Source organism: Hyposmocoma kahamanoa, unplaced genomic scaffold (genome assembly GCF_003589595.1).
Source record: "Hyposmocoma kahamanoa isolate Upper Pololo Valley unplaced genomic scaffold, ASM358959v1 78, whole genome shotgun sequence".
NCBI lineage: Eukaryota > Metazoa > Arthropoda > Insecta > Lepidoptera > Cosmopterigidae > Hyposmocoma > Hyposmocoma kahamanoa.
The window spans coordinates 16,307,590-16,328,830 of record NW_020653945.1 but is presented as its reverse complement, the minus strand read 5'-3'; the positions used below and the strand labels follow the sequence as shown (position 1 = coordinate 16,328,830).

At 34.9% G+C, this 21,241-nt stretch overlaps 1 protein-coding gene across 1 annotated transcript; it reads right to left on the bottom strand.

The window, feature by feature from the left end:
• Positions 1-536: 536 nt before the first annotated feature.
• LOC113233387 (multiple C2 and transmembrane domain-containing protein-like) lies at positions 537-20,704 on the bottom strand. Its single transcript, XM_026468508.1, has 13 exons — positions 20,498-20,704; positions 18,736-18,854; positions 16,352-16,498; positions 15,084-15,264; positions 12,684-12,865; positions 10,208-10,412; positions 7,768-7,913; positions 6,682-6,827; positions 5,901-5,962; positions 5,294-5,397; positions 3,492-3,601; positions 1,097-1,194; positions 537-736 (listed from the first exon to the last, which is right to left on the bottom strand). The coding sequence occupies exons 1-13, from the start codon at positions 20,702-20,704 to the stop codon at positions 647-649; spliced, it is 1,797 nt and encodes a 598-aa protein (XP_026324293.1). The 3' UTR covers positions 537-646.
• Positions 20,705-21,241: the final 537 nt, after the last annotated feature.

Below are 21,241 nucleotides of genomic sequence, written 5' to 3'. Positions count from 1 at the left end.
ATATACGCGATTTAAATCCGGAAAAATAGTTTCATTTCCTAAATATGATTTTATTTAAATAAAGCTTTTTATACCCTAAAACCGCTGTATAAATAGTCGCGCATATGGCACTTAGTTGTGAACTAAGAGCGCCTGACGTCATTTGTAGGTAAACGAACTGGACAATATACATTTGCTACTTGCAAGACTTTTTATGATTTATTATACGATTACTCATTAATATAAGGGAAAAATTGCTTCGTACGTCATCGTTCAGAACAACACACTTGCTCTTTAAAAAATATGACGCCTGGCTATCATCAGAGATAGCAAAGATATCTTAAGGAAAGAACCGACACACTTACAAGACTTACCTATACCTTTACAAATCGATAGCTTTCCAGAACAATGACCTATCTCAAAAGCATATATTTCATCAGGAAGATGGTTTAAAAAACCTAAGATGTTTGAAGATTTATTAAGAGAAAGAAGATTGCTTACAATATGATTGAATGAAAAACCTAAGATCTCGATTCATTACATCTTTTATTTACGAGTTCGCATATAACAGCTGCACCGTTTGCAAGAAAAGCGTTTATTTATATTTTTTATAAACGAGTTCATATTTATTTAATTTATTTACATGTATTTCCATAACATAATTGATCTATAAATGCTCGTAGCTTACACTTCTATGCAGTGAAGTTCTCAAATTGTTACTTTGAGGTTCTGGTACATTCAGTTCTTTCCAGTCGATCTGTAAATGAAATAAAATCAGAAATGAAAATCTGTAGCGCACTCAATGTTATTGTATGTATATTTAGAATTTAGAACTCCTACATACACTTTTTATTGATAAATATATATGTTCCAGGTAAATTCAGTTACTGACTCTGATTACGGTTCATTATCTCACAAAACAAAAAGGAAAAGAGCTGTGTTTTAGCAACCAATTTTAGTTATTTTGACTAAGCGGCATGACGATGTTAAACGATTCGCTCCGTTTTAAATAACGGGCCTCAATCAAAGTAAGGCTTGAAAGAAACGAACTACCCGCATTCGACATAAATATATGCACAGTGATAATAAAAATTCGTTTATTTATTGGATACGTTACCCATATTTCACTGTCGGGCACGCGCGACATGAAATCCAATAAGGCGTTGTTTAACTGCCTCTCGGGATTCAAATATTTCCGAGAATACTTATAAGTACCTGTATGAAAAATACATAAGCATAACACATGAAGCACAGTAGTTCAAATTGTTTGAAAAAATCTACTTTAGAATGTTGGTTCTTTTAATTGTTTCAGAGGAAGATCAAAAATCAAAAACAAAACATCTATAAATCATAGAAATTGCACTCGAAACTGTCACAATGGTCATCACTACTATTCAAAATTATGAAAACTTCGCATAGTGATAAAAAAATGCTTTCTTGTAACGCCTTTATATTCTGCGTAATACAAAGAAATTAATAAATTTTATTTCAAAGCCTTCAATTAAGTTATTAGGTCAATAACTGCTGCTTCTACTTCGAAGTTATAACTGTATTAGACCAATGAAATAAGTTATTTAGGTCTAGTTACTTTGTTTCTGTAAAAGACATTGAAATCAAACTATTTTTCCGGTTTTAAATCGCGTATATTTGTTTTTTCGAACAAACCAACGTTTCGGGCCCTTTACAGGTCCCATGGTCACGGTTGACTGAGGTGGTACATTCATCAACAAGTTTTGTCTAATATTAATGAAAACCACCCTATTATTTTGTTAATAATTAAATAGCTTATTTTTACTTTTACTAAGAAACACTCCAATTTACGCTACATTATGTTTTACAAATTATTTTAATTTAACAATATGAATGTTTATTAAGTTAAATTTATTATTAATTAATAATGGAAATTAGAATAAATTAAACATATTAATTAGTACTGCAGTCTTATGCCTGTTTGGGATTTTTCATCAGAGGAAATACTGGATCCCAAACTGGTTGGAGAAACCATCTTCCCTGTTGAATTAGGATGTTTTTTTTAATTTCCTGGGGTAATAACGGACTTCTTTTACAAGGATTTGGGGTTTGTCAAACTTCATTGAATGTGACTGCACACTTGCTTATGCGACGGTGTTTGATATCAGCTATATGTTCTTTGACACGGATACAAAATACTTCGCTCCATTTGTCCAATATAAGAAAGAACGCACTCACAATCAAGATTGTTTGAAAAACCAATATACGCAATTTAAATACGAAAAATTGTTTTATTTCCTATGTGCAACAAACGCGAAAACCTAAGAACTCGAGATATTGAAATCCATAAATTGTAAAACAGTAAACGTCTGATTGAAATTTAACGCATGCAAATTACAATTGATTAAACAGTACTACTTATTCGTAAGGCAGATTCCGATGAGAAGATGAGTAAGAATCTCTAGGGGATGCTCTTTGTAAATTTCGCACCCCTCATGGAAGAATGGCATAATGGCATCGAGTTACGTCAAAGTCAAAGTCAAAGTCAAAAAGTCAAAGATTAGGTTATTCCATAGGTAAAATAAATTTACACTTGAAAACGTCACATTTAAGCTACTGCTCGTTCACTACGCTGACCTCCCTGAGAAGAACGAGTTTATTCATATCTCAAACATGTTTATTGCTCCATTAGATACAAAAAAATATCGTCCAAACCCCCTCCAATTCTTGTAATTCTATAGACAAATATTGTAGATAGAGTTACAAGAATTTGAAAAAGTTTGAAAAATGTATACCTACTATACCATACGTGTTCTATTTAGTTCAGTTCATATAAAAAAATAATTGGTATATGTAAAGTACCTATTGAATACAGCAGTTTTCTTATAAAATTTCGATTTCGATTTATGTAAGTTCGTGTTTTTTTCAATCGTGAAAATTTTTAAGAATCGTGTTTTCACACCGTATAGTAATCAATATATATCCTCAATTTTACTGCATATATTTTTCCAAAGTGGTTGATTCAACACTTTCGCTGTTGTGCGGAATCAACCAGAGCTATTTAATATTGTATAGACTCTTAATGATATTAAAATATTCAAACTATTGCTTTTCGAAATAGTATGGTTATTGATGAATGGTTATTTTTTGACGACGTAACAATGCCATTACAGATTTATCAAAATGTACAAACATTAATGTGTCAAGTGATTGATAATATTATTTCTATTGATCACGAAACGCCCAGTGTACATTATAATAAAATAAATAAATAAATAAATAAAATAAATAACGCACACACCCAACATAGCCCCGCACTAGGGAAACCCTGTGTCGCGGGTGCCATGGACACACACATAGACAACCACAAATTACACCCGAACTCACGAGAGAAATAAATGTAAGCCAAACAAACATTTCTCCCGGCCCGGGAATCGAACCTGGGACCTCTGCGTGGCAGTCCGGCATGGTAACCGTTCGAGTGGTTGGTGGGTGTTAAAGAGGCTATCCCTCCAAGCACGCACGCAAATAAGATTGCTTACCTAGAACCATCATAAGATAATTAACAGGTACGAAATACAGAAGCATTGAACACAATAACAAAAGGGTCATCATCAAGTAGCTCATAAACGGCACTTTGAATGTCATGAGGCTGAAACAAAGTTTTCCGAAATTGAAAAAAAAAATAAAACAACATGCCTCCCAGCTTTTAAAACAAATGCAATCAAAAGAAAGAGATCGTCTAACGTAGAGCTGCCAATTTACCAAGCAGTAATGTAGGCATTATTGCGATTCGGTTTTGAGGGTAAGGGTACTGATGAAATTACAGGCACATGGGACTTGTCAACTCATGTCTCAGGGTGACGGGCGCAATGGCAGTGCCTTAGATTGATTTGTGAGAAAGCTCTAAGTGCCACTGCAACTGTTATGGATAGGCGTGTCGCTTACCACCAGGCGTATGACTTGTTTATCCCGTCACTTGGTATTATTAAAAAATCTACACTGGAAATGAATAGCATGTACGTACAACATAAAGTATTTCGCTAATTTTAATATAAATCTAGATGATAAACGTTAATTTTAAAAATAAATCATTCAAAATTAATTTTGTAAATGATACAAACTATACTATACGGAGAGTCTAAATTTTTCAAATAAATATTTTATGTCTGACTAAAGTCGCATAGCGCCGATACATACGTTGCATAGTCTTCGCTATTATCTAGCAATACCAACTTATCATAATTAATATAGGTTGTAATGAACCAATAATAATAATAAAAGTATGCCAGACAACCAAACCAATTACCTACCGAGTTCGAGATAGGTTTGATAGATAGATAATATTATTATGCAGTCAGTGACAAAAGAATACGTGACATGTGACATATCCATAACACAAAAATATTTCAATTCTCGACTCGCCCGTCCTCCTTAATCCTGACTATTTCCACCGAAGATGGGATAGAAAAGAATAAAAATATTGTCATACAAATTTCTATCAAGCACCTTAAGGGAGCTGGTGAATTTGCACATGGGACATGGGACTTGTCAACAGCCACTTATCAACTCACGTCTTATGGTGACAGGCGCAGTGGCATTGTCACTCGGATCTTTACGATTTAAAGCTATGAGTGGCACTGCAACTGCTGTGCACAGGCGTGTCAATTAACAGCAGGCGCAGTTGTCCGTCTCGTCACTAGGTATCATAAAAGAAAAAAGATTCTAGTTTGGATGTACTGAGCAGTGCCAGTTAATTCCATTGCTCTTAAATTACAAGGAATTACCTAGTTTGAGACCAGGTAGACGTGGTCGTTTGGGAAATTACAATTAAACTAAAGTTATAAAACTACAACGAGCGCTTTGCACTTTTCTATATACCTACAATTTCGGAAAAAAACTTGTTTTTTTAACAGTAGATCTAATAAATGCCATATTGGAAGGTCACTCAGAAAGACCTTATGAAGGGTTACGATCTACGGTGACTCGCGTGGAAGTCCTTGAATCGACTTTGCACTCATGTAGGTCGCTGCAGAGACAAGATGTGTAAATAGGTATTCAGGGATGCTAGTCTACTCCAATGTGACTGAGATGCTCCAACACAGTCCACGCAGCACTTGCTGCACAAGGGGCACAAGCCCCTTATGCCCTAATACCTGTATGAGGGAAGATTTCTACGCGGCCATGGATAACGCGGTCACAGTGGCAACATACTATTCAATAAGAGAAGCATGGACACGATAAGTAGAAGAAGGGAGTTTGTCGAGCTGTGGAGGTTCAATTAGCTATCTAAGCCAGGAGATTAAATTACAAGGTACTCCTAATTAAACTGATAGATACTTACTTGTAAATTCTTTCTACCATGGAACATATATAATCGACACCATCTGTGACAATGAGGGTCGTTTCCGGAAGATTGCTTATTTTATTTGTGATAGTTTGCTTAACCTGTAAACAAAGAATCAGAATGAGTTCACAGGTTATCGCGATTGTTGCCCTTTTGAATTAAAAGTTTTTTCGGACATTAATCGCATGTATTTGTTTTTTAAAATGAACTATTAAACCATAAGTATTTCTTCTGATGAAAAAATCCCAAGCAGACAAAGACTACATATTACAACTCATGAATATGTTTTATTTTTATTACTAATTTCCCTTTAATTATGTAAAATTTATATTGTTAAAATAAAATATTTTGTAAATCGTATATAAATTGGAATGTTCTTTGGTAAAATTAGAAATGAGGTATTTAAATTATTAATTTTTATAATTATATTTCAAAACAGAGGGACATTAATATTAGACATAACTGGCTGATACCATGAAAGTCAGCCGTGACCATGAGACTTGTAAAAAGAATACTAAAATTTACTTTAATGTACACTCTTTGATTGGTAATTAAAATTCATAAAAATGATATTTTACTCTGTTATCTTCTTACATCTTTTTACCTTTGCATTAGGGTCAGATTCATCTATGATGTGATCGTATCCTCGCCTAAATGTTCGTACCTCTGAAATAAGTAAAAATACAATATAAAAAAACACTGATTTTTTTCAGTTTTCAATTTCTGAACCTCGAACGACTAGAACCTCTAAAGAAATAGAAAATTTTACAAACGACAAATGGAGAATCATATTAAGCAAAGGGGGAAATTAATTATCAAAACCCGGTCTAATCAGAGATATAAAATTACAATTGCTACATGCAATTCTTCTTTTTACAATTCTTCTTTTTGTAACATCATGACATTCTGCTTTCGTTTTATTCATCGTCAGTTTTCTGTACCTAATTTCGGTGGCAATTTTGATTATGTATGTATTCGTGCATATTATTAAATAATATTTCGGGTTACTACAATCGAATATTAAATAATGGTTCATGATAATATTCTAGAATATTTAAAAAATACAAATTGCCACCGATATCAGGTAGAGGAAACCTACTTGAAACGACCCCTTTACATCACAGTACATTCAATAAATAGACTCTGCGGTTGAAGTAAAGCTGCAATAGTCAAGGCTCATTTTCATTAGCTTACACGTCGTTGTAAGATAGTAAAAACCGTTATTATTCTAAGGTAAAAACCACATTTTCGTGAAAAAAGAACGATTTTCAGTTCCATATAACAGCGGCAGAATCTATCGTAAATACATTGCATATTCATCTTAATAATAGTGGCTCTATTTAAAATAAAGATCCATGGTAAGTATACGACAGTAAAAAACTCACGTTGTTTTTCTTTATTTGCCCAAAAGTAGAGGAAAGGCGCTAATAAAAGAAGTGGAGCTAGCCATGCCTTAAAATTGTACCAAAATAATAGCCAACCAATAAGTACCAGGGTCGATAGCTCTTTGTTTTCCCATTCTAGAAATTGTCTGAAAATGGACAAGAGTATCTAAATAAGTACTTCAATGTTTACAGGTTGCAAAGAGCTCCAGTGTTATAAGTGACAGCACCAATATCTCCGAACTCCATAGAACTAATCCAGTCTAAATTTCTATCTTCTGTAAATGGTTAGGCACTTAGTTTTATATTTAGCATAATCCTTTAGAGGTTTTAATTTTTCTAGGAATAGATTGCAGAAAGACCTCCGCGCCCTGCACCCAGTGAACTAGGAGGAGATCGCACAAGACAGTGCGCGCTCTTATCGGAGGCCAAGGCAAAAACTTAAGTTTATTTTTACTAAATATATTATAAAAAGTTAACACAAAAGTTGTTTTTTTTATTTAAGATATGGTCCTGGGAGGTTGTTAGTCTTTTACAAGTAACAAATGTATAGACAGGCACTATTTGCTATCAGCGAATGCCCCTTTAGCTAAAGGGGAAAATATACAAGACCGTGATTAGACCTGTCGTACTGTATAGATCAGAATGTTGGGCGATAAAAAGGGAGGATGAACGAGCTGTGCATGCAGCGGAAATGTGAATGTTGAGATGGATGTGTGGAGTGGCGAGAGAAAATAAAATAACTACATCAGAGGAAGTTTGAAAGTGGCGCCAGAGACGGAAAAGATGAGGAGTAATAGGTTAGGTATGGACTGGACATGTCATGTGGAGGGAAGAATGTCATGTGACGAGAAGAGTGTTAGGTATGAACGTAGAGAGATATAAGGGGAATGGAAGGCCAAAGAAAAGATAGATGGATTGTGTGAAAGATGACATGGATAAGAAAGATGTGAGTATGGAAATTGCGGCCGATAGGGGAGAATGGAAGAAAAATACATGTTGTGAAGAGAAGAGACACATGTTACGAAAATGTTGAACAAAATAAACTAATATACGCATTTTTGTTTTGCTTTAGAAATTTGAACTCACTTGATACCTTCATTAATTTCCACGAGCAAGAGCATGGTGTCCTTTACATGAACTATATTATTGTAAAGTAGAGTCAAATCGAACTTTGGTTGAGGCTTTATGTACCTCGTCTGTTTCGGCTCAAACACTTTTAATGATGCTTTTACCTGCAAAACCTTCTTTTATAAATTCGTATTTATGAATGTGAGATTTCTAATTCAATTTATGATCCATATTCCTCCCCTTAAAAGAGTCCCGTACCCAAAAGCGACAGTGGTTTATAAAATACAGTACATCTGTTTTGAAATGCTCCCTATGCTACCCTATCATTGGGTAGTTTCAACATATCAAAGAGGAAAGTAAGCAAGTGAAAGTAAAGTACTCAAGAAACAGACGGCTAATCTCTGTTTACCGTTCAAAATATTTTGAGAAAGGTAGAAAGAAAGGTAGGTACTTAGGGCAAATTAGACGCTTATAGAAGCGCTCAGTGGCGCCACTATGACTCTGCAATCACGCCACTACTAATTTTCATACAATATTTAGAAGCGCAGCTGCAGCGCCACAGTCGCCCCACACTCGCGCCACAGTCGGCACACGCTCGCGCCAAAGTCGCCCTACGCCCGCACCACAGTCGCCCCACACTCGTGCCTTTTTTGCAGACTAGATATTATATGAAAATTTGTCGTGGAGCGACTGCCTCGCCACTAAAAGCGTCTAACTTGATAGAGCCCTAAATACCTACCTTTTTATTTACTTTCGCGTAGATTTTATTTTAAAAATATTTTAATCGGTAAATAGAGATTAGTTGTCCATTTGAAAATATCAAAGTCGCAAAAGTAAATTATTTCGGCGTAATTAGACAAGTGGCTCTGACACTGCGACTTACATGGCAATGGCGCAGCAGACGAACAAGGTTGGAAAAGGGTCAGAGACAGTTGCTGTTGGTCCGTAGTGCCCCTCTCCTACCAATGATCAAGCGCAGACTTCTCATAATTACACTAAGATAACCCTTACGATTTTATAGGCAGGCTAGGGAAGCACACCCATCGCTGAACGCCTATCTATCCAGAAAACTCCATGCTCTAGCTGCCGCATTAAGAATGTCATAATGATGATGTGCCAGAATGCCTGAATGAATAATGTGCCAGACAATCACACCAATTACCTGGTCTCAAACTAGAAAATTCGTAACACTATGAGTACCAGAGCAAAGGGATTAACTCTGGGTCACTTCCCAGAACACCCAATGCATAACCTATTTAGAAAAGTCAATTTCCCAAATTGGTCCTACCGGGGATCAAACTCCGCATCCAGCGCCCACAATGTAAGTCGTTGGGCTATCGAGGTTGTCATAATGAACACGGACAATCATCCAAGTTCGAGTATGGCCTACTTCAGGGCGAAATACCTCAGAGTCATGATCGATCCTCAGTCTTCGGCTAACCCAGAAAAGCCGATATTCCTGATGAAGCTCTAATCGTACAAGGGGAACCTACACCCACACACGTAAAGTAGGCGCTACGACAGCGCGTTGCGTTTCCTTATATACTAATTAAAACAAATCTCTAAAAAGTTAGCACAGTGTCATCCATTATCTACAAAAACAAAGTTGTTTATTTTGATATCTCTACACCAATTAAGGACACAAAGTAACAAAGTAACTTCAAACTAAAGATATCTGTTCCACTTTGTCGTCACACAAGATCAAAATTAGATCAGTAAACCTATTCTATTATCTATATACAATGTACCACTTCCTACACACGGGACTCTTCAAGATTTGGGTATTATTTTACTCTTTGCATTAATATTAATATGTATATAGAATAGAAAGCATATATTTCAACACCACAACACAAAAAATCATAAACAACAAACATGCCATAAATGTTGAACTTGTGTGTGTGCGGCTGTAGTTTAAGCAAAACGATCTCCTTTACCTAAAGATACAGATTATAATAGGCTGTGATGCGAAAATGATATGCAATACATTGCAAATGAAACTATTTTTTCCGGATCTCAATCGAGTATATTTTACTCAGTTAGCCGTGACCACGGGAGCTAGCGAGCTGTAAAGAGCCAGAAACGCTGGTTTGTTTGAAAAACAAATGTATATGAGATATAAATCCGGAAAAATTAATTTGCTTGCTAGCAATCAAATTTAAAGAACTAAAAACCTAAGAACTTGACAAAATAAATTAAGTTAAAAACGTATTTATTTTTTATTTTTTAGCATTCCATTATTTATTTGCGAATAGCGATCTTAGGATATTGCGATAGTATTAGTTCTTTTTAAATATGACCAGTTGTATTATAAAATCAACGGCAATTTATACATTCCGCCATTTTTCTAAGCTATTTCTTAATGGCACACCGTAACTGTCTAATGTTAACTCGATGTGTAAAATTATTAGTTCTTAATACACAAGCGATTTAATGACTATTATAAATTATTACTTACCGGGTTATAAAACAAAGACATTTCTATTAAGATTCTAGGGCAATTTCCTTTAGCGTTCTCTCGGCAACTCTTGTTCTTCAACGCGTACCATCGAGGTTGTCCATTAACAATTCGTAGTAAGGGTATTAACACCTTTCCCAGGTATTTTGGCGTTGAATTGTCGCCTACTATTATATCTAGTGTGCCCGTGACGTCATATACATTGCTGTTAGATTAAAAAACATTGTATAAGTAGTAACTGTGTATTTTAGATTAGTTTCTTGTCACAAAAATGATAACAAAGATATTTACGCTGTATAAATATTTTTTTATAATCTATTTTTAAGAGTGGTTGCACACGACGACTTTTAGCAGCGATGAATACACGCGTCTGTGAAACGCGCGACTGCGTCGCTACACTTACGATTTATAGGCGATTGCATCGATGCAAACGCGTGACTGCATGAATACAAACGCGCCATTGCATCAAAGCAATCGCTTCTAAATCACAAGCGTAGCGATGCAATCGCGTGTTTGTATCGATGCAGCCGCGCGTTTGCATCGCTGCTTAAGTCGCACGTGTGTGTAAAGATCATCGAGTATTTAACCAGAAATAGAGACGAAATAAGGGTCATCCATCCCTGGCAAACTATACTCTATCACTTTTAAATATCAACTCTCGTGTGTACTGGAATCACAAATTAAAAAGCTGAAATAGTACAGCGCCAACAACTGACCGTGTGTACGCCTCCGTATATTCCAAAAAGATTTTGTATTTATTGTAATAAACGTAACATCTCTAACTAGGGGGCTGTTCCATTAGGTGGCGCGTGAGAAACAGCAAAACGTCTAATTACAAAACAAACTGAATCTCATTTTATCGGTAATTAAATGATATGTATTTTTGGATTATCGTCCATTATAGCAAAGCTCAAGTTAAACTGGTCGATTTTAAGTGAAACAGTTGACGACACCCGTCAATTGTTTCGAATTCGGGCTGGCCAATCAGAGCGCAGTTGTCACCGTAGTGATTCGGCGGAATAGTTTTCAAGCAAATTAATGACATTTCGTCTCTATTTCTAGTTATATACTTGATGGTAAAGGTAGACGATTAGCTACTGCATCGCGTTTGCATTGCTGCTAACAGTCGCCGTGTGTAACAGCTCTAAGGGGCCTAACACATTCGGGCGTTTATGTCGGCCTTGTGTATGTTACCGGAAATATATGAAATCTAGGAATTGTATACAAATCCTAGGAAATATATACAATTCCGAAGCTATCTAGAAATGTATAAAATATTGTTTCAAAAACTATTTGTTACATAAATGTCCTAGAAAATGTGTACAATTCCTAGGAATTGTATACATATAATTCCAATATCGTATTAGGAAATGTATAAAAATAATGCTTTCTGTAATAAAACACGTTGTTAAAATGAGAATAATATTTTTTATTAAAGCACTCATTGCCCAGAGGGTCTTCCGCGTTTGTATAAAAAAACCTAACTTAACCTAAATAATCCGATTCGTTTCTGCCCAGAGGGACATCCGCGTTTGTATAAAAAAACCTAACTTAACCTAAATAATCCGATTCGTTTCTGCCAAGAGGGACTTCCGCGTTTGTATAAAAAAACCTAACTTAACCTAAATAATCCGATTCGTTTCTGCCAAGAGGGACTTCCGCGTTTGTATAAAAAAAAACCTAACTTAACCTAAATAGTCCAATTCGTTTCTGCCCAGAGGGACTTCCGCGTTTGTATAAAAAAACCTAACTTAACCTAAATAACTAAATAACTCGGTAACGCGTCCGTAGCGGTGCATGGGTCAATGCAATTATCTCTGATAATTGGTTAATTATTATTATAAAATGGGGGATCAAACCGACCGTGTGATGCCCACTTAACTTAACATTTTTATACTTAGTTATTGTATATACGTGGAGGAAAAAGTAGAATTAGGTGTGCGTAGTTAGAGATAAAAGTTAAAATAAAAGTTTTCAAATCACAAAAGTAAATTTACTGCTGATTTCCTAGTGACATCATTTTATCGCTAACTGCTACATCACAACAATCATTTTTCAATTTCATTATCTTTGTGCGGAAAATAATTTTGAACTAAATTATGTATGAAACGTTCATACGCATATTATATCAAATTAATGTTATTACTAACTTATTGATTAGATAAAGAAAAAATCTTTCGTATCCGATTTCTAAACACTGTAGTGCGTAATGCCTTGTTTAATAATTAAGTAAACATATAATTGTTAGCGATAGAATTGGTGTCGACCATAGATATAGGTGTCGATAAGGAATCACGAGAAATATTTTGTTCGCAATAACAAAACTTTTATAACTAGTAGTATGCTGGTGGTCATAGATAATATATATTATCTCAAAGTAATATGAAAAAAATATATAGGTACTTCCTTTTTCCTTCTCTATAAAATACACTTTATAAAGCACCAATAAAATACTTGATTAAATGAGAATACTCACAAAACGTAGTCCTTATTCCAAACAGCATTTGCAGTTGCTTTAACACTGGGCGTCTTTACTCTTTCATTGTCTAGTTCCAGTATACAGTAGGCCTTGGGGTTTCCAGAAAACCCTTTTGCACCTATTACCTTTACGTGTAGCTGCCCTACTATGTTCCAATCTGAGCGTAAGTTTAAAAGTTTCTGAAATAGACTCGAATATGAGTACTTTTTAAGTTAGTGAATTGTTGAAGTTGAACTTAAATAATGAGCAATTGTTAATAGAAAAATATACAGAAAGAACAGGTAAAGAAACTGTACACCCAATGTGTACGGAAAGCAAAATAAATAATATTAAAGGAGTCAAGAAGAAAGTGGAACTAGAAGGATGTACCTAGTGATCTATATAAGATCATTGGATTTAATACATTATTTTTTACATATAAATAAATAGTTAATGTCAACTTATGTTATAAGCTTTGCTCGTTAATAAAAACCTTACAACAAATGAAAATAACTTGAGACAATTTAAATACGCCGTTGTATAGTTTGACATTTGACTAAAGTAAACATCTTATTAATTAATACTAATACCTAATGTTAGTAATAAAACAATGTGGATTAAAAAAAGATTAAAGATACGTATATTGCTTATTTTTTAGGCGACATCGCCAGATAGAAGCGTTGCTATCATATTGTATTTATATTTAATGAAGTCCATCTGTCGATTATACCCGTCACTACTGATATGGACGTCTCGAAGTTATGTCCCAACTATTTAAATTGATTTATAAAACAACAAAGAGAAACTTGCGCAACACGTCGGCAACGGATTATGTTACTGCATACTACAAGCAATGTCAATGTAAAACAAACCAGTGCATCAAAATGTTCAAGATATGCATGGCAAAAAGTTCGAAGTTATAGTATTCATGAACTATAACAACATTGGTGCTCATTGAAAACAAAACCGTCATTTAACGAAATTCTCGCTTTTTCAAATTTAAACGTACTGAAACTTTAATGACCATTTTGCAAAAGTTGACACTTTACTGTTTACTTTCACAAGGAGCTCTACTGTTACTAAATACTCTTAAGGGTTGTTCTTTTTATATAAACATTTTGTACTAAACTTGTGTAAAACTTTTTCATATTTTTAAATTCCAATATTTATTCAAAATCGAACCAACCTACAAGAGTTTTAAATAAAACTTTACATTAAAAATGGACATGGAATTGGATTTAAATCTTAAGAGCCAAGCTTGACGTGCTCTTGACTGTACAATGCGGTCACAAGAAAAGTGTGCCGTAAAATAAATATTTTATTTTTTATTTTACTTTATCCTGTATATTGTATTGATTATCGCTAACCGCACGTTAAGTGTTGGCTATAACAAATCGCACACCTCCACTCGCGGTCAAAAAAACCTAAAATATTTAATAAGAAATAAAAATAAATAAATAATTAAAAAAAGAATTTAGTATTAGGGGAGCGTCGGGGAATGGGAGCCTACTAAGGAAAATTGATAATAAAAGTCATAATTATGCAATTTAAATTTTTATTACTTACAAACTTCACATATCTGGGTACTAGATAATCACAGATAAAATATGAAACTAAAATATAATATTTGGTTAAAAAGAAAAACTGAAATGTCATTCGCTCTCGTGAAATGGGACCCGGTAAGAATCCCGTATGTCAAATAGGTCCCGTTATATATAATCAGTTTGAGTAATAAAATATATAAGTTAAAAAGTAATGAAAATAAACAAGGAAATGTTAAAGGATTATCCAATGAATGTTGCAATGGGATAAGAAGAGCCAAATAGCTCTCACTACCCGCGTAATATCACGTTGAAAAAGGAATAAATCAGTAAAAACATTTCTATTTTTATTGTGGTTTCAAGCATAACTTCTAAAATTTGATAGATATGATGACATAGCTAGTGTAAATACAACGTAGTATCTATGCATTTTAATGCTTACCTGGAATGATGAAATTTGGCAAATTTTATAAGCGCGGAGCGAAAAACACACAACCATCTCATACGACTAAACACGGGGTTCTATGTGGGCGCCCACGGGAGTCGAACCTTGTCGAACGATAACGACGACATAGGAGTGCCGTTTACACGAATATGAGCACTGGGAAAGTCCAGTTTAACATCGCTCTCATAGGGCTCCCAGTACCCCACGTTCCCCTAAGTAGTATTTTCAGTAAACACTTCTCTCACACATACTGCCAACACTACCCATACTGTCAAAGATAAAATATAGGCCAATAGCATCGCGCTCTGATACCGTACGAACATGGAATTTCAACAAAAAAAAAATTTAAGGCTACTGTAGGGACTATCAACGTTGTAAATTTATATTAGAGGTACTTATATATAAAAATCATTTGATAAAACCGTGACTTACGAATCTCTCTTTCATGACTTCGAAGTTGGTCTCAAAGTTAGGTGTATGGGTGGAAATCGCCATATTTTGTTTGATAGTACACATAGTCACATTCAAGTGTATGGAACCAAAACCATCGTCCAGTTCTTTCCAAATTTCGTGTGATCGTTCTTTTTCCAAGTTCATTAGGTTTATTACACAACTATCATGAAATCAGAACAGATAAGTCAGTACAGAATACAATATATATCTAAATAGATAACAAGAATCTTGTTTCCAGTAACACTAATTCACTTTCATGCCCATGAAAAAGGCAAATCAAAGACTCTCATAAGATTCGCTCACTACGATAACAAATAAGATAACAGACTTTTTTATATTTATCAACATTAGAAAACAACATAAATGGTTTATTTATAAGTACGTAAATATACTTAAAATAAAATGTAAGTAATAATAATACATCAATTTTCTCGATAAATCTATTTCGCCACATGAAAACACATAAATGATTTATTTATTGCTACATAAATAAACTTCAAATAAAAGGTAATGTATGTAATAAAATATAAAATGTAATGTAATGTAATAAAATGTAATTATTATTATTTATTTTCACATATTATGTAATAAGAGACTGGTAGGTACCTAAACTAAGCATAAGCTTGTGTTATAGGTCTCTCACCACGGATAATAAAACTCTAACAATATTTTGGAGAAGTTAGTGTTAAAAATAAATAAAAATAAAATAAGGTAAATATAAAAAGTAAGCTAAGTATAAAAAATAAGGTAAGTATTAAAAAAATAAGGTAAGTGTAAAAATATAGTATGTTTAAAAGAATAAAATAAGTGTAAATAAATAAGGTAGGTAAATAATTATTTATTTACCTACCTTATTTTTTTACAGTAGGTAAATAAATAATAAGCTATTGTGAAACTCGATTGTATTTCTTTTTAAAAACTTAATTAAATTTATTCTTCAAAACAGTAATACTTTTCTAAATTAAAGCCACAAAGATTCAGTGATTGACCTATTTCTAGAATCGGGGCTTAATCGTGTAGAAAAACATATTTTATTTACCTTGACGTTTCGTACGCGTTGCAACGTCCATACCATAGTCTCTAAGGGATGGAAAGGGAAGGGAAGGTCAGTCCCTTCGAGACCATAGACGTTGTAACACGTCCGAAAAGTCGAGGTAAATGAAGTCCCGATTTTAAAAATAAATAAAGTGTGAAAACTGTGAAAGTTTAAATGAATCTATTTCCAGAATTTATATTAAAAAAATTACCTGCCCATGAAATTTTTATGTTTCCCCTTGTCCCAAAGAGAAATCCGTAGCAAATGGTCTGTGTGCAAATGTAGCTCGAATCTCTCTCGCCATTGCGGGCTTTTTGAATTTTTAACCGATTTCGATCCATGCGTTTCTGCACCTAACCTAAAACATTAAAAGGATTCTGTTGCCTACAATTCATTACATCGCTTATTGGAATGTTATAAGGGATACTATCATCTGCCTCCGTGGCCGAACGATTACTATGCTGGACTGCTACGCAGAGGTCTCGGGTTCGATTCCTCGGCCGGAAGAAATATGTGTATGCATACATTTATTTCCCTCGTGAGTTTGGGTGTAACTTGTGGTTGTCTATGTGTAAATCAAATAAATATACACAATAAACGACATATATCTACAATTAATTAAAAAGCAAGTTGTGAGTGCTGCAGCAAGCCAAACAGGCCATAGCTCAGTGCAGGTGTTACCCAAAAGCAACGCACTGATTTTCATCTATCGCCTAGTGGGTAACGCGAAGTGGTGTATCACAGCAAAAAGCAATGTGTAAGTAATGTGTAGGACGTGCAGTGAGTCTTATAGTTGTGTGTCAGTGTTAACGTGTCGATGGGAGCGTCTGTGGAAGCGTACAGGTGTGGCAAGCATGAAATTTCAAAAACCAACTAGAAAAAAAAGATATAACAAAGAAAACGGACAAAAAAATGGTTGGGGACCTCACACGTTTTCCGAGGGTTGTGAACCTTCTTCAACGTGCAGGTTTCATCACGATGTTTTCCTTCACGGAAAAGCTCATGATAAATTTCAAGTTAATGAATTAATATAATACTTATTATCCGCTCACGCGATACATGCAGCCGTAGACGCATACCACACCTAGAGGTGCCGGTGATGATTTTATACCGATTTATCGGATATCGAAGTTATAACATGTAAAAGAACTAATATTAATTGCTATTTCGGTAACTACTCTAGAAAACCATAAACTTTTTAATGCCTGGATCTGTCATTTAAAAAAATAAACAACTTCAAAAATACGTCACGACAATCGTGTGTGTTATTGTTTGGGCTGGTGATTTCGGTGTTTATTTATTGAAAACATACCGTAAGTAGCGTTTTTTAAGTTTACCCTTGAATATAAATGTTTATAAACTATACTTTAAGGAGTAAATTCATGGTAAACGTTAGAACCACTGAAACGGAATATTATCATATTTATCCAAGTACACCAAAAATTTCATTAGAGCTTTTTAAGTGCAGGATTTGCGATGTATTACTGCATTTTATTTGAGATGTTTTTGTTAGTAGTACGGAGGGTATTTATTTAGCAATGCAGAATAATAATTTTTATTTATAAAAACTTGTATTTAAACTGAATACTTTTCTAATTTGCGAAACCAAATAGCCGCCATTTTGCGGTAGGAGGAGCGCATCGCGTGAGCGGACCATTATTTCATGCTTATATTCACCATGGCTGGGCAACCACATCCCATTGATGACCAGCCTGTATCATGGAGTCCTAGATGTAATATGATTTAAATTAAAAAACTGTAATTTTGTTTGAAAGAACAGTTGCTCTTTGTTACATAATTACATCCAACAATAGTTATTATGTAGGTATATAATAAACTTATCTAACGCTGTTACTTTGAAATACAAAACCATCCATATTTCGACATATAAAGCCATTTTCTGGTTTTATGGATGTTGTTGTAAAGGTATGTGGATATTTGTGTGTGAAAACATTTTTAACAAAATGTGGTAGGACGTGGTACACCATATAGACGTCTTGTTAGTGGATTGAACAACGAAATATCCGCGAAGACTAAGAACACAAATTTCCTCAAACGCGTGTCCCAATTCAAGGAAAAGCGCTGGAAAATACACAGCTGTAAGTTCAATCCGATTTATTTCTCCAATCACAAAACAGTACGAGGGACTACTTTATGTTCCCCTTCCCAAAGTAAACAACCAGAAACTATTTGTCAGTAGCAGTGAGAGTGAGCGGCACAATTAGTAACCTCAACATTAAATCTCTCTCCTGAGAAGGTGGCATTTAGCACATGTAGTCTTATTACACCAAGGTTGAGAAGTAAACTAAAAGTACACAAAGGTATTCAGTACAGCTTGTAATTATTATGCCTATGTATTCGTAACACCTCCAATGAACACTACGCCAACTTAATTTATTGCCCTGTTTTTATTTTATTTTTTTACAAAATTCGTTTTGAATTTAGTTTTTTGTTTCTTTATTTTTTTTCCACAAAATTCGGCGAGCATACATGGCTGTTTAGAAAAATAACAAAAATTTACCAAAAAATAAAGTTACCGTAGTGTTCGTAGAAGGTATCGTCATTATGGGTAAATATGTATATAATAGTTGTTACCTTATCTTACAATACAGAGTGTGTTGAGAGTTGTCAGCCATTGGATCCGGTAGGTCTTTGGCTTCCACGAGGACTATGGTCACTACTGTGTTCCAACCCTTTTTATTGCGCTCCTTATGCTAAAAAAAACAATAATAATAAAATATGACGGGTTTTTGTGACCGTTTAGTTACAGTTTTTACACGAATAATTTTTTATTTTAAGTATATTTCGTTCTCAGTTTCTTAAACATTTGTTATCTTTTATAACCAATGCTCAATAAGTAAATAATGCAGTATAATCGAATACTAAAGATAAACAAAATAAATAGTAAGTGAAGTTAAACCAAAATAATAAATACTTTTAAGTTTGCTAAAAAGTATAATGGGATTGCTATATTATCATTGGACGACGTTAGATATTTGTAATAAGAGCGGTGGTAGCTTAGTGTAGTGAGAGAACTGTTGCTTCTCAATCAAGAGATCGCGTTACTTTAATTTCTAATTTACGTACATTTGTGAACATTTATTATAATTTTATGAACCTCCGTGGCCGAATGGGTACCGTACTGGACTGCCAAGCAGAGGTCCCGGGACCTACATTTATTTCTCTCGTGAGTTTGGGTGTACTTTGTGGTTATCTATGTGTGTGTCCATGGCACCCGCGATACAGAGCTTCCCTAGTGCGGGGCTATGAGTGTGTGCGCGTTATTATTGTTATTATTATTATAATCAAACAAACTCAAATAATCTTTATTTCATAGGTATGTAAATTACACTTGTAATAGTCGCATTGAATGAAAATCCACTACTCATTCATAAGACAGATTACCCTGAGGAGAATGAGCAACAAACTCTAGAGGTTACTTACTCTTTGTAATTAAACATTTGTACATGTCGATTGTTACACATAGGAAATGAAACTATTTTTCCGGATTTAAATCGCGTATACTTGTTTTTTCAAACAAACTGACGTTTCGGGCCCTCTATACGTCTCATGTCAGTCAACCGTGACCATGGGGCCTGTAAAGGCGCATTTATTCGAAACGAATTTCATCGCGCTCACCCGGCACAGCCGCCGCGCGGTCGAAGAGCGGAGTCCGCGTTGCCGCCGCGCAGCGACCGCGTGCGTGGCAAAGTTTCATGGCAAAATACGCTCTATTTTTTTAGCTTTTACGTTTTAATTTAAATGAGCGTTCCGGACACGCGCACTAGTCTGGCTTGAGTTTGGTAATTTTATTGAGAGGAATTTAAATGGTGTTGCATTATAAATAGAATTCAGATTCGCCATTAACATACATGAAGGCGTGGTAACTGGGTGGTCGCCGCGCGGCGGCCGCGCGAAATCTTTCTTCTCGTGTAGCTGGGCGCTCAAGGGCCCGAAACGTTGGTTTGTTTGAAAACACAAATATACGCAATTTAAATCCGGAAAAATAGTTTCATTTCCCATATGTACATATTTATCATTTACAACATATGTTTCAGATATCATAGATCGAGATAGCCTGCAAGAGTTATAAGGAGCAGTCCGCAGAAGCTATATAAATAACCTTTAGTGTAAAGAATTAATTTCACCATAGTTTTAAATCTCGTAAATGTCAAAATTTGGATATCAACCGGAATCTTAGATTATTATAGAACCGCAACAAATTGCTCCTTAAGTGAATTTGTATCTTTGTGACGACGAGTGTCAAGAACAACCAGTTTATTTTTATTCCTCGTATTAATCTTATGTTCGTACACCTCTCGCTAACGGCAAAGGAAAACATCGTGATGAAACCTACACATGAAGAAGATTCACATCTCTTGGACAGCGTGTGAAGTCCCCAGCCCGGGACAAATGGACCCACGTCGCGGGCTATGACTTTACCCTCTCCTTCCAGGAGGATAATGATGATGTTGATACTTATTCCTTCCTCATTATGTCTTTTTTCCAAGCGACTTAAATAGTATACAATTTCCAATAATATAAGTACGTGTTGATTTTGCATTGACGCCAATGGTCGCCATATTTACAGAGGTTATTCTATATCCGAAACTGAACCCAAATCACAAAATCAATAAATCGCAAAAAAAATCCTAATTTCTTATTTTTATTTAGTCGCTGTAAACATCGATTCGCAATTACCTGATCCAAACGTCATGGAACTATTGCATGACACGTGCAGTCACACAGCGGACCGACTCTCTCTGTTATCTCTTTCTCAAACGCAAGCTGGCGCCTCATCAATGAGCGCACTCAGTCGCGCGTACTTTGAGAGATGTTTGGTGTTCACCAGAACTATATTACCATCAAGGTGGCGCTCCTTCTGATTATGGACGGTGTGTGACCAATATAGTGATATGAAACGTTTAAACTAAACACGGAGACGATTACCGAGTATTGAACAATTCCACGCAAAAAGCGTCGCCGCTTTCCAACTTGTGAAGCTAAATCTGCTAACTCAGAAAATTGAAACGAAACTCTCGACGGCTTGCGAATTTTTGCAAAGCAGTCACATTGGTGGTTGGTGGACACTTCTGGCAAT

Excerpts from the sequence above, each read along its gene's own strand:
- LOC113233387 (XM_026468508.1), bottom strand. The coding sequence starts at position 20,704 with ATGCAAAATCAACACGTACTTATATTATTGGAAATTGTATACTATTTA. Across the intron at positions 7,914-10,207 it reads TGTCTTTGTTTTATAACCCG|GTAAAAGCATCATTAAAAGT; the intron begins GTAAGTAATAAT and ends AAGGTTTTGCAG. Across the intron at positions 6,828-7,767 it reads GAAATTAATGAAGGTATCAA|ACAATTTCTAGAATGGGAAA; the intron begins GTGAGTTCAAAT and ends GTCCATTTTCAG.